Source organism: Camponotus floridanus, unplaced genomic scaffold (assembly GCF_003227725.1).
Source record: "Camponotus floridanus strain SB8 unplaced genomic scaffold, Cflo_v7.5 scaffold47, whole genome shotgun sequence".
In the NCBI taxonomy this organism is placed as follows: Eukaryota; Metazoa; Arthropoda; class Insecta; order Hymenoptera; family Formicidae; genus Camponotus; species Camponotus floridanus.
Window position 1 is genome coordinate 1,308,926 of NW_020229625.1, and position 13,630 is coordinate 1,322,555.

At 31.0% G+C, this 13,630-nt stretch overlaps 1 protein-coding gene and 1 long non-coding RNA gene across 4 annotated transcripts; both read left to right on the top strand.

Annotated features, from left to right (window-relative positions):
* Nucleotides 1-1,780: 1,780 nt before the first annotated feature.
* LOC112639119 lies at nt 1,781-9,561 on the top strand. 3 transcript variants are annotated; one of them, XM_025412061.1, is made up of 8 exons: nt 5,404-5,590; nt 7,636-7,756; nt 7,835-7,951; nt 8,106-8,201; nt 8,311-8,549; nt 9,022-9,181; nt 9,266-9,366; nt 9,445-9,561. In XM_025412061.1, the coding sequence occupies exons 3-8, from the start codon at nt 7,894-7,896 to the stop codon at nt 9,472-9,474; spliced, it is 684 nt and encodes a 227-aa protein (XP_025267846.1). In that variant the 5' UTR covers nt 5,404-5,590; nt 7,636-7,756; nt 7,835-7,893; the 3' UTR covers nt 9,475-9,561. The 3 variants fall into 3 exon arrangements, 1 of the variants encoding a protein (XP_025267846.1); XR_003123299.1 differs by lacking the exons at nt 8,106-8,201; nt 8,311-8,549; nt 9,022-9,181; nt 9,266-9,366; nt 9,445-9,561 and adding exons at nt 1,781-3,676; nt 5,077-5,265 and having other exon boundaries at nt 5,402-5,590; nt 7,835-7,892; XR_003123298.1 differs by lacking the exons at nt 5,404-5,590; nt 7,636-7,756; nt 7,835-7,951; ... (3 more) ...; nt 9,266-9,366; nt 9,445-9,561 and adding exons at nt 1,781-3,676; nt 4,730-4,983; nt 5,061-5,246.
* Nucleotides 9,562-10,564: 1,003 nt separating this feature from the next.
* On the top strand, nt 10,565-11,837 carry LOC112639120. Its single transcript, XR_003123300.1, has 3 exons — nt 10,565-10,835; nt 11,249-11,331; nt 11,685-11,837. It is a non-coding gene; the product is annotated as an uncharacterized LOC112639120 (long non-coding RNA).
* The last annotated feature ends 1,793 nt before the right edge of the window (nt 11,838-13,630 follow it).

Sequence of the window (13,630 nt, forward strand, 5' to 3'; positions counted from 1 at the left end):
CAAGTTCCGAATAAGAATATTCATAATATTAATTATCTACTTAAGTATTAATTATTTATATCAATTATCATCCCTAATAAATGTCTAATAGATGTCTATAAGATATTTGTATAAGATATTTATTATAAATGCAGAATGGATCTCTAATAGACGTCTGATTTTCAGGCGATGAAAGTCAACCATTCCACAGAGCTGCGGAAGTTTAATGGATCTCTAATGGACGTCTCTCTAACTTCCACCGTGGAAGTAAACATATTTCATTGCTATAAAGTTTGAATGGATCTCTAATAGACGTCTATCTAACTTCTACCGTGGAAGTAAACATTCCATAGAGGTTTACGGAGAGTTTACGGAAGTTTAGTGGATGTCTAATGGACGTCTATCTGACTTCCATCGTGGATGTCAACGTCTGAGTGCTATGGAAGTTGAATGGATCTCTAACAAACATCTGTTTGACTTCTATCGCGGAAGTAAACATCTCATAGATCTATGGAGGTTTTATGGATTTCTAATGGACGTCTGTCTGACTTCCATCGTGGAAATCAACATATCATAGACTTATGGAGATTTAATCCCGCTAAACATGTAACTTTCTGGTAACGTCACATTTCGACTGTAATTAAGCAAATTTGAAACGTTTACATGTAACGGTAATAAAAGGTTCCGTAAACGTCTGAAATTAACGTTTTATTAGTGTCAGTTCGTAGAACGTACCAGAAACGTTGCTTTTTCGCATTTAATTTGTCAATTCGGAACGTCACAAATGAAATATTTTGTAAAGTTCAAGTAACATTTCATATGAAACGTTTTCTTTGCGACTTTATAAACGTTGCTTCAATGCTAGCATTTACTATGTTTCTAAAACATTCATTTCGCTACGTACTTTAAACGTTTCATTCAAAACGTAAACTTTGAAAAACATTTCATTTCGCATTAACGTTATAAATGCGACATTATTAAAAGATTTAATTTTGCAGCCTCGTAAAGTCAACTCGCAATTTATCGTTGATAAATGGTCATAACTTTTTAACAAATTGCAATTTTGCAACAAATAAGTCTCAAAATATTACTCCTATTATTATAATTGTTTGATTGCGACCACTGGCGGCCTCCGCGTATCAGAAAGTAAAGGACATACTGATGAACGCGGCAAATGTCGCGCGCTACAAGCGGTTGCCACTCACCGTTTTGCTTTCTTGTTTCGCGCGTTATGATTGATCGCTTGAGTTGCGACAAGGCGCGTGTATCGAGCAGTCGGGGGGACTTACTGCGTAGTGTGCAAACGTGTTGTGTTACAATCTTCTCGTATAATTAATTGTGTGCCGGTTGGTTTGTGCATTAATAAAGTTTTCAAGTATATAATAGCGTTTTCGACGTGATCGAATTCAAAACCTGGCTAACCTGGGTTGGATTCGGTCGTCAAAAACGCAATAATTCTGACATTATATTGCCCTCCCGCAAGGACGCTTCCTGCATAATTAACGCCCGGATAAGCGTATATTTCTTACAAAAAAGATCTATGACATCGCACACTCAGACTCCTGTTGCTGAGGGGAATCAGCATCAGCTACATAAGGTAAGTAACAAACTTATTTATAACCTATACTAACCTAAAAAATAATTAATATTTAACGTTTTAGAAAACTTATTGTTCCAAGTGCACACTCGCGCGAGCGAATTAGTAGAAAAAAATATGGGAAAAATAAATAAATGTTTTGTGTCCAAAAGACATATGCGTCGAATAGTCAGAAAAGAATTATTAGAAACTTTGTTGGTAAATCACAAATTAATTAAAATAAATGATAAATCACAAACTAAAACTGCATTCCAGTCAGCAATGCAAAAAGGAAATAAAAATGAAATAAATATTGAACAATTTGCACATACCGAAAATCAGTGTACTGCAGCATTTCCAACAGAAATAGATGAGGAAGAATCTATAAGATATATTGAAACGCTCGTCGATGATGATTTTCAATTACATAAATGTAACATAGGATTTGACGATAAAGTTTCATCTGTGACTGAAGAGTTTGCACTTGATGCCACTAAACAATGGGTTCTGAAATATAGACATTTATTAAGCCAACGGGCCATTAACGATATGTTGCAAATTTTACGAGTGCCATATCCAAAGTTTCCTGCAGACTCGCGTATTCTTTTAAAAACACCAAATTCGTGCCCCTATGAAATAATTAATATGCCCCCCGGTTTCTACTGTCACATCGGTATAGAGAATACAATTCGTAGACTCATCAATGACAGTATTAATATGCACAATTTCTTATTTCAAAATTCAGAACCAGTGTTACCCATTAGTATAAACATAGACGGATTACCTATTTCAAACAGTTCAAAAAGTCAATTTTGGCCAATTTTGATTTCTCTAGATGTAGATTCAGTTAGTCAAAATGCGTCAAAACCTTTTGTAGCTGGAATTTACCACGGGCACACAAAACCAGCTGATGTTAATCAATTTTTAAGTGAATTTATTACAGAATTTAAACATTTGCAAGATAATGGATTTAACATATGCAATAAAACTGTTAAAATAAAGGCCAGTAAATTACTTTGCGATGCTCCTGCTAAATCATTCGTTTTATGTACGAAAGGTCACACGGGATTTTACAGTTGCACAAAATGTACTCAAAGTGGTACCTTTATTAATAACCGACTAGCTTTCCCAGATATCAATGTAGACTTACGAACTGATGCAAGTTTTAAAAACAAATTAGATGATGAATTTCATAAAGGTACAACTCCTCTTGAAAATATTAACATCGGGTTAGTTTCGCAAATACCCCTTGATGGTATGCATCTGGTATTTCTCGGTGTAATGAAAAAACTGATAACGTTTTGGGTACGAGGACCAAAAAACATTCGCTTCACTGACGATGAGAAAAAAGCCATTAACGATCAAATATTATTTTTAAAGAATTATGTACCTAAAGATTTTGGCCGCTTACCAAGAAGTTTAGATGACATAGAGTACTTTAAAGCTGCTGAACTAAGACAATTGTTGTTGTACATTGGACCGATCGTTTTACAAAATATGAGAAACAAGAACATGTATACACATTTTATGACATTATCATGCGCTATTCGCATTTTATGTAGTCCTGCATTATATTCAGTTTATAATGATTATGCTTTGCAACTTATTCAGTATTTTGTTCAAAAATATTCAGTTCTTTATGGTCCTGAGTTCATCAATCACAACGTACACGGCCTCATTCATTTACCTGCAGACTGCTTGTTGCACGGTCCACTTGATACATTTAGTTGTTTCAAATATGAAAATTTTCTGTACGAAATAAAACGAAAAATTAAAACAACAAAACACTCCTTACAACAAACTTGTAACAGACTAAAGGAAGAAGAGCAGAAAAAGAAACAGGACGACAAGACTTATCCGATTTTACATCAACAAAGTAAAGTGCAAATTATTGATAAGGAAAGATGTATATTCTACAAAAAAGTGGATATTGGAAAGTATGAATTCAGCACAGAAAATAAAGAAAATTGCGTCATGCTTAGAGACAAGGCTGTACTATGCGTAGACGGTATTTTCCAAAACACTAACACACTGGAAATGTTCATAACGGGAAGAAAGTTTACAGAATCAACAACGTTTTTTAAGTCACCCTGTTCTTCTGAACTATTTAATGTAGAACAGGTGCAAAATATTTCTGAAGATACGTATACTGTTAATATTAACGAAATTCAAGCAAAATGTGTAAAATTTCCGCACGAAAATAAGTTTATAATTATGCCATTAATTCATACACAATAATAACAAATATTTAATAGTAGTAATATTTAATAACAGTAATTAATAATAATATTTAATAATTAATTAATAATTACACAAAGAATCTCTGCCATTTAATTTTAATTAATATATAATACATCAATATAAAACCAGTAAATAAATTATACTTTGAATTTAAATATAAATTTTAATATAAAATTGAGTTAATATCCCAGATAGCACATGGAACTCCTATGGACGTCCAATGGACATTCGAGTTTGGACATGTGGACGTCCATAAGATGTCTGAATTAAGTCCGACGGATATCCATTGGACATCCATAAGACGTCGGTTATTCACTACTTCGGATGTCCAAAAAACAATCCAAAAAAGGACTTAAAATGGACATCATTTTCAGTGTCTTACTCTTTCAAATTATTATTGGAATAAATATCAAAAATTCATAAACTCAGAAAAAAATTTATATTTAATTATGTATAATTGTGTAGATATAATTATGTATGGATTTTGACCTAATTTAATCATATATAAAAAATTGTTCTTTATTATACATAAATAAATAGCATTATGTATCCTTCATAACATTTAAAACATAAAAAATTCTTTGGCCCAACAAAATTAAATAATATAATAAAATAGTATAATTTATCTATTTCATATAAAACTTTACATAAAATTCATGTAAAAATTTTATTTATATTTATACTTGCTTATTGCACTCTACATTTTAAATAGGTAATTTAAAATGTAAAGTGCAACAAGCAAGTTTAAATAAGTACCGGATTATTTTCGTTTATTTGCCGGACATTTACTTGTACGACTTATAAAATCAATTTAATATCTGAAACTCTTGTATTGAGATCACAAATTAAATTGAACAGTATATTTTTAATCTTATTTGTTACTCTTTGCAAACTTTATATAATTCTTATAACTAAAACTTAAATACGAGAAAGATAGCGCATCGCACGTCGCATAGCGGTAAACGAACGAACTAACACATCCTTGCGTCCTCGCGCGAAACTTTGATGTCCAAGATCGGACATTTTGTGGACGTCCAAATATTGGCCGTTAACGGATGTCCCGAATCGGATGTACGATGAACAGTCATTTCATGTCCATGGACGTACGGACGTAAAATGGATATAAAATGAATGTCCATAGGATGTCCTGTGCTGTCTGGGATAATTATATGGTATACAATAAGAAGGTACTTTCACATTTTGCATTTACTTATTCTGATATTTTTATTTATTTTTATTACAAATAAAATTTGTGCTATTTCAGTTTATTTGGTCTGTAGTCGAATTTGCGGAGAATTTCGAAGAATCGACTGCAGTAGAAGTCGTCCCGACAACATGGGTAACAATTTTAAACAACGAAATTACATGCAAATGGCCTGGGAAAAACATCCGCAGGGCAATCAACAAACGAACAGCCCCATTAAGTTCTTGGAAAACTTGGAATATAAGAAACATCTTTTTCCAAACTGGTAATCTTTATTGTAATTAATATTACTATTTTTATTTCAAAATACTTGTAAATATATGTAACGATATGTATATACATATATATATATATATATATATATATATATATATATATATATGAATAATTTTGATTGACAGATGAATATCAGACTGCCGTAGATTTCGCAAAAAGAAAAACAAAAACTGATACAGATACGTCAGTGCCAGAAACTGGCCGAAGCAAAAGGAGAGTAAAAAAGAAGAGCCAAAATGATTACACAAGCGACTTCAGCGATAATTCCCAAAATCATAGAATGACACCACCTCCGATGCTGTCTACCGTATTTGGTACGTTAGTAGTGCATTATTAATAGAACTAAATTAAGCAGTGCATTACGTTACCAATAGAACTGAATTCAGGAATTTAATTTTAATTTGTAAAGGGATACGAGTGGATATAATTTGACCACGTTCGAAATGGCCACGGGTAAATTTGACCACGTTCGAAATGGCCACGTTCGAAACGGCCACGGAATGTTGGAAGCACTATCCCCTTACACACGCACTCACACACACACACACACACACACACACACACACACACACACACACGGGGGGGGGTGCAAGGGGGGCCTTCGGCACCCCTCCCGCACCCACCCCGTCCCCCTCGCTTCGCGTGAAAAGTTGTATGGCCGTTTCGAACGCGTGGCCGTTTCGAACGTGGCCATTTCGAACGTGGTCAAATTTACCCGTGGCCATTTCGGACGCTCCCAAGGGATACAGTCAGGATTTTTCATATTTTTTATTTGCACATTTTATTATATAGACACACTTTACCATGCCATAATACAGGGTGGTTCATTTTAATCTAGCCAGGCGAATATTTTCAACGCTGTTGAGTTTAGAGAAAAATGTTTCAGACAAAAGTTATAGGGTTCGAAGGGGGACATAAGATGGTACCATTGGTTTGACTTTGAAGAGTTATTTGAAGATCACATGAAGGTCACTTTCAATTTCTTAAATGGAACCTACATTTTCTCATTACATATTCTTGTAGCTTATCTCGAGAGCTTTCCAAAACACTATAATAAAAAATTTTTTTATTGAGTACTTTTCGAGTTATGAGGCTTGAAATCATTTCTTAATTTTACATAAACCATAAAATATCTAGTAAAATATTCATTTTTTGATTATCTTACCTTAATGCTTTTATGTAGAAATTAATGAGAGGAATCAATTAGTGTAAAGAAAACATACAGTTGTTTTTAAGAAAAAATATGTAATTTGCAATTAACAATTACATATTTTTTCTTAAAAACAACTGTATGTTTTCTTTGCACCAATTGATTTCTCTCATTATTTTCTACATGAAAGCATTAAGGTAAGATAATCAAAAAATGAATATTTTACTAGATATTTTATGGTTTGTGTAAAATTAAGAAATGATTTTAAGACCTCATAACTTGAAAAGTACTCAATAAAAAAATATGTTATTATAGTGTTTTGGAAAGCTCTCGAGATAAGCTACAAGAATATGTAATAAGAAAATGTAGATTCCGTTTAAGAAATTGAAAGTGACCTTCATGTGATCTTCAAATAACTCTTCAAAGTCAAACCAATAGTATCATCTTATGTGCCCCTTCGAACCCTACAACTTTTGTTTGAAACATTTTTCTCTAAACTCAACAGCGTTGGAAATATTCGCCTGGCTAGATTAAAATGAAACACCCTGTATATAGTCACAAACAATTTTGAATTTTTAAACCACTGAAAACATTTAGAAAAATGAAAATATGCCGTTTATAACCACGAATATCGATTCCGGCTAACTATGCACAATTTTATACATTTTCACTTCACAATTTTTTCCAACACTTCTGGCTATGTAATGATGCAAACATAAGCCATTACAAATTTGTAGACACTTTAAAGTACTTAAAAAATAAAAGTATTTAACAAAAATTAAAAAAATCGACATTATCTAAACACCTGTAACTTAATTTTAGAAATTTGATCTTTAAAATTGTTCGCGAATCACGAGTTTCAATCATTCCATTTTGATCTGCATAAGCAGAGATGATTGAGCGAAAAGTAATAAGAATTAATACACACTGTTATTTCTTGTAACATATTACGGTTTTAAAAATAGTAAGTTAAATTTTTTAAATATATAAATAAGAAAGTAAAAATGTATAATATAAATTCCTATATGAAATAAAATAATATAAATATTATATTTTTTGTAATCAAGTAATTCTAATTTTGTTAAGTGTTGGTTAAAAATACATTTACGTAATACATAAATAGCCTCTATTCAGTCTTACAAGTGAATACAGAAGTGAATATTTTTGCAACGATTAGATGAGTCTTTTTGCTAAATATTTATCTTTCAGATCCTGCAATCGAACGTAGACAATCAAGTGAAGTTCTACAGACTACAAGAAATCTGCCAGCAGATATTGACAACATTTTTCCAACCGTCAATAAAAAAATAAATAGTAATAGGTGATATAGGTTAGTATTTTTTTAATGTTTATAAATAGAAATGTTAATGTTTTGTCCTGAGTACTTATTAATTTCATATTTATTTAGACTCAAACAATAACGATAATAAAGAAAATCAGATAGATCAAACGGATGATATAGGGGTTATGAATCGTAACAATAATATAAACAATACTGTAGATCTTGAAACCTACCCAACGGAGGGTATGTAAACGTATATATATGTATATTTAACATTCACATACACGTATTTATTGGTCGTAGTATATCTACGATAAATAACAAATACTATTTTAATATATCAAGATTTACTTTCCGAAGTTATATTTTTATAACATAAAATATTTTAATTCAACAGATTTAGGTCCGCAAAATATTGCTGGAAACGCATCTCCAATTCCGATAAGAAATAACTTATTCGCAGGAAACGTAATCTTTGAAGATTTTCCATCAGGTATCAATATATATATTTATTGTTATTTTATTACTTAAACAACTACACAATACAACAGCAACAATAATAACAATAAGGTATGTAATAATATTTAATTGTAATTTTACAGATAGCCAGAATATAATTAAGATTTTAGAGAACACGATAGAGATTAAAAAGCTATTAAGACAACAAAATGAATTTGTTGAGCAATTAAAACAAAAAAACGACGAATCAGTAATATTTGCAGCAGCAGGTGCAAGATATAATAATTTTTTGACTATCCCTACAAAACCATTTAAAAAGCATCGAAAATTGCTGCAGTATGACACTTCATTGAAGAATGATGAAGATGGAAAAAAACAACTGGTAATAGTATATACACTACCCGTCAATGATTCGCCCCCCTAGGAAATAGAGACGGCGCTATAGATTTTTTATAGTTTATCTATAGCGTCGTCTTTATTTCCTAGCAGGAATGGGAACGAATCATTGACGGATAGTGTACATTCCCCACTTACTTATTTATACAATTAAAATATAATTGCATCGTATATTCAATTAGACATGTAAATTAAAAAAGATTGAAAAAATGTAAATAGCTTGTATGATGTCGATACTCAGAGAATTGTGCGGCCGAAAATACTTTTAACATAATTGAATATTTTAACTTAATTTTACTGTACATATATACTGATATATGTACAGTAAAATTATTTACAATTTTCTATTACATATTAATCTCTCGAAAGTATGTATATTGAAATATGTAATGTTTCGACATTATTCATATATGAAAAATGTAATATGTCGTTATAATTGTAATAATTATATGCTTCAGGAAACATTTTTCTATTTGCTTGGAGGAGACTCACCTCAGGATCAAATAAAACATAGCTTGGAAAAAATGTTTTCCAATAAATTGGCTATGAAATGTTCATGGAAAGGCCAGAAAGGAAACTTTGCCATAAATTCACTTCTGCTAATAGATATCATAAAAAGTAAGACTTTCTGCATTGACCTAACTTGAAACAAAATTATATAAATCAATTTATTAAACTTTAATTTTTTCTTGCGTTTTATAGAGGCTGCTCGAAAGCATTATCCGATGTTAACGGATAGACAATTTTTAAATCATGTTTCCGCCTGGTTTAAATATGCCAAAACACGTCATGATAGAGAGCAGGTACTTTTTTCATTCTACTTAAATGAATTACTATTTTTATACAGCTGAATTGATTTTGTGTCTTTTTTCTTGTCTTAGGCAAAAGCACTTAGAAATCAGATCGGATAATTCAGTTTTAAAGAAATGTACATGAACTCATATATGGCGTTCAGCCGATCCTGCAAATGCACTAATAGTGCAATATTAAAATAATAATATTTATGTTATAAATATTAGAAATATTTTAAAAATACATGTTATAAATATATAATATATCTTATATAATTGATGTTTTGTATTTTTTTAATTTTATCACAAAATATTGTTGTATGTATATGAAAATAAATGTAATTAATATGCGAATAATTTTTGTTTTTCACTGATCGTATTATTACGCATGTAACGAATGTATAAAGCCTAGTCTACAATGAGTCATTAATCGTTAATTTGCAAATGCCATCTCTTATGCACTCGAGTGTCCTAAGTCGTAAGTCATAAGAGATGGCATTTGCAAATTAACGATTAATGACTCATTGTAGACTGTGCCTTATACATTCGTTACAAAAACGTTGCAAATTAACCATAAAGCGGAAAATAAATTCCTGGAACGTTGTATAAAAAACGTTGTATAAACATTGTTTTTGGAATGAAAGTTTGTAACGTTTCCCTAACGTTTCATGCAAGTTTTACAAACGGCGCAAAAAACGTTGTAAATGCGACGTCGCACATACCCAGACAGCACCAGACATCCTCAGGATCATCCTGAATATATCCAGGACGGCTCAGGACATTTACAGGACATTTTAAGATATCATTATAAATATATTTTATGAAAACTTAATATGCATGCATGATACTGTCAGTTATACAAAATATTTAATATAATTTAAAGTATAAATGTTTCATAAATGTTCATTGGATAACCACTGGATATCTGTAGGATATCTGTCCTTGTATATTATATTGGATGTCCTTTGGATGTCTGGAGGATATCCTACGTTTGGCGATTAATTGATAAAATAAATATATATATGTAATTAAAAAATTGTACTATATATAATCTTTTTTCTCACAACAGATGAGACTCCGACTCCGAGTCTCATCTGGATATAGTACACTGCGCGTCAATGATTCGCAGGGTCATGCAGTAGTCCTAACTTATCAACCTAATGTATTAATACATAGCCAATAAGTTAGGGCCATTGCACAACCCTGCGAATCGTTGACGCGCAGTGTACATCACTAATGTAGCAGAGCAAAAATCAAAAATCGTGAGAAAAGATTGTGAGCTTGCACATGTGCAGTAGCGCAAGCCAGCGCAACAGGCCTCAATAGCGTATCACATGTCTGCTAAGATCGTCACGTGGGATAGTATCGGTGGAATGTTTCCCGATCTATCCTCCATAAGCGTGCCATAGTGATTACTGTGATCAGTATTGCCGGTTATTTCAGGAGCTTGAAATCTTTTTACAATAAGTGGAAGAATATAGGTAAGTGTAATTTTTTTAGCAAATTAATTAATTATTTGTTTTTCAAATTATTCTTTGAGATGAACAATATACAAACATATAATACATGATATTTTTTTACAGAATAATTGTAGAAACATTAGGTTAGATTAGGTTATATTCATTGCTTGCTGTTGTTAAAAATCAGCGTTTAGCAATTATTAATGAATAAATTTTAATTAATAAATGTTTTTAGAACTATCCAAACTTCTAATTAAGCAAACACAAAGAATAACATAACATTTCTTATTCAATGTAATTGTTACAAGGCATATTTTATGTTATAGTTTGAATGGAAAATTATAATAAATTATTGTCATATATGTTGTTCTTACTTTGTGTTTGTTAAGAAATAATCATAATTACTTAATGCAATTCTTTCTACATTGTTTTAGGTGGATACGTTAACACCAGTTTTTTATTCTTGCGAAACATCAGTTTGAAGGTTTTTGGACATAAGCTGATTTCGATGATACACGTAAGTTATATATAAATATATTTTTATGTAAATAATGTAATCTTTATTAGATATATGTATATATATATATATATATATTCTTTTGTATTAAGATAAAAAAGGTTAAAAAGTATTTCTCATCGTATGAAGTATTTATTCGATGAGACTTGATACGATGAGAAACAACAGATCATTATATTGCTGAACCAATAAAATCATGGTTGCGACATGCAAACGAACGTCATGTAAAGAAAATCGAGTAAGTTTTAAAATATTTCGAAACGCGAATATATATACATATATATATTTACATATATATTTTATATATACGCATATATATATATATGATGTAATAAATTTATTTTTATTTGCAGCAAAGAAACTAGAACTAACCCTGGAGTGGAAAATAAAGAATAAAATTTATTCTTTATACTATAAGAAGTACCTATAATTTCTTAAGCCAGATTTATGATTTTTTTTTAATTATTAATGAATGAAACAACTGTACATACTTTTTTAATTTTTAATTTTTTTAGTTTTTAATTTTTCCAAAGCTTTTATTTAATTGCTACATATATAGAGCTGGAACATGAAATGTATATACTTATTTATAATTATTTTATTTTTAATAGTTTTGTTTTGCGAAAATTAACGAGTGCAATGTTTCACGTACAAACTATAAATTGCAATGTATTTTATGTTATTATTTTGTAGTCTCATTACATTAATAATTTAATGTTATTACTTTCTTTTATTAAGTTTATCTTTCATGTAGCATTTTTTAAAATTATTACTATTTTAGTATTATTTTAGTAATTACTTTGACGTTCTGAATGTTCAAATTAACATATATATCTATATAAATATAATTTTTATTTAAAAGTTTATAACTAGTTATAACTTTTGTGATATAATTATAATAAAAATAAAGCTTCTGTGATTTAATATAAATCTAATTATAAATATGAACGTAATAAAACATTATTTTTCTGAGAAATAACAATTTAAAAACATTATTTTTATGTCCTATAAAAGTCCTTGTAATGTCCTATACAATATCCTTGGGATGTCCTACATAATATCCTTGGGATGATTCAGGGACTAAAAATGAGCGATCATTTGCCCTTCCTCAAGACATCCGGAAGATATCCTGGGATTGAAATAGGATGTCCACAGGATATCCATTTTGTCCATACTGGATGTCCTTTGGATTTCCAGAGGACATCCATGTGCTGTCTGGGTATAAGGTTTTTCAAACGCCTAAAACACGTTGCAAGTTCGACGTCGCATATGTAAGGTAATTGAATCGGGACATTTCTGGTTCCTGAAATGTTACCAAAAGGTTAATACAACCAAACGTAAAACGTCGCACGGCTATATTGCAATGTTACAAAAACGTTTTTGCAACAGAATATTGTTTAGCGGGATGGATCTCTAATGGACGTCTATCTAACTTCCATCATGGAGATAGATGTCCTATGGAGCTATGGCCGTTTAATGGACATCCACTGGATGTCAATTTCTATGTGGGAAGATATCTTTCAGCGTTATATGCTGTCTGGGTATGTTGAACATATAGTGCCAATATATACAGATAGAGAATTTGTTATGCATTTTCATTTAAAGAATTTATCCATCAATTCATATTTTATATATTACGCATGCGCGCACATTTGCCCCAACTGCACCACCATCGAAGGTGAGGCACATGGAGCATGCTCCTAATTGCACCTTTAGGCTCGGTTCCACAACTCGAGTTAATCGGAGTTTAATACGTTAAACTGGGTCCTGATTGGTCCATTCACTACTACTAACTCGGATTAACTGGATCATGGAACTGGGCCTTAAGGCGTCTTTAGATGGAAGCGTTTAGCGTCAAGCGTTGAGCGTCAAAAACACGTGCGCAGCACCCTTGCGCATAATTCTAAACAGGCAGATTCCAGCATCTTGACGCTAATACCACAGTATATACAGTAGCGCAACTCCCTGTCGGCACCTTTGAAGTTTGTGTAGCATAAAATGAAATGCGCATGCGTGAAGTCAGCGAGTATACCAGTACTGCCATCTGTACTTTCCTCTCACTCTCTCCTTTGGTTTTCGTTCTCTTTCTAACACATTATAATATATAATATAAATTAAATTCAATAAAACTTGAACATATATATATAAAAAAATTGTGAAAAATATAATACAAAATATATAATGCAAATATATATAAAAAATAGTATATATGACATGATGTGAATATTAATTAACCATTTTATATATCATATATAACTGATAGAAAAGAATGAAAAGATATATACTCATAATACTCATA

Excerpts from the sequence above, each read along its gene's own strand:
- LOC112639119 (XM_025412061.1), top strand. The coding sequence starts at position 7,894 with ATGAATCGTAACAATAATATAAACAATACTGTAGATCTTGAAACCTAC. Across the intron at positions 9,182-9,265 it reads GCTAATAGATATCATAAAAA|AGGCTGCTCGAAAGCATTAT; the intron begins GTAAGACTTTCT and ends TGCGTTTTATAG. Across the intron at positions 9,367-9,444 it reads CACGTCATGATAGAGAGCAG|GCAAAAGCACTTAGAAATCA; the intron begins GTACTTTTTTCA and ends TTCTTGTCTTAG.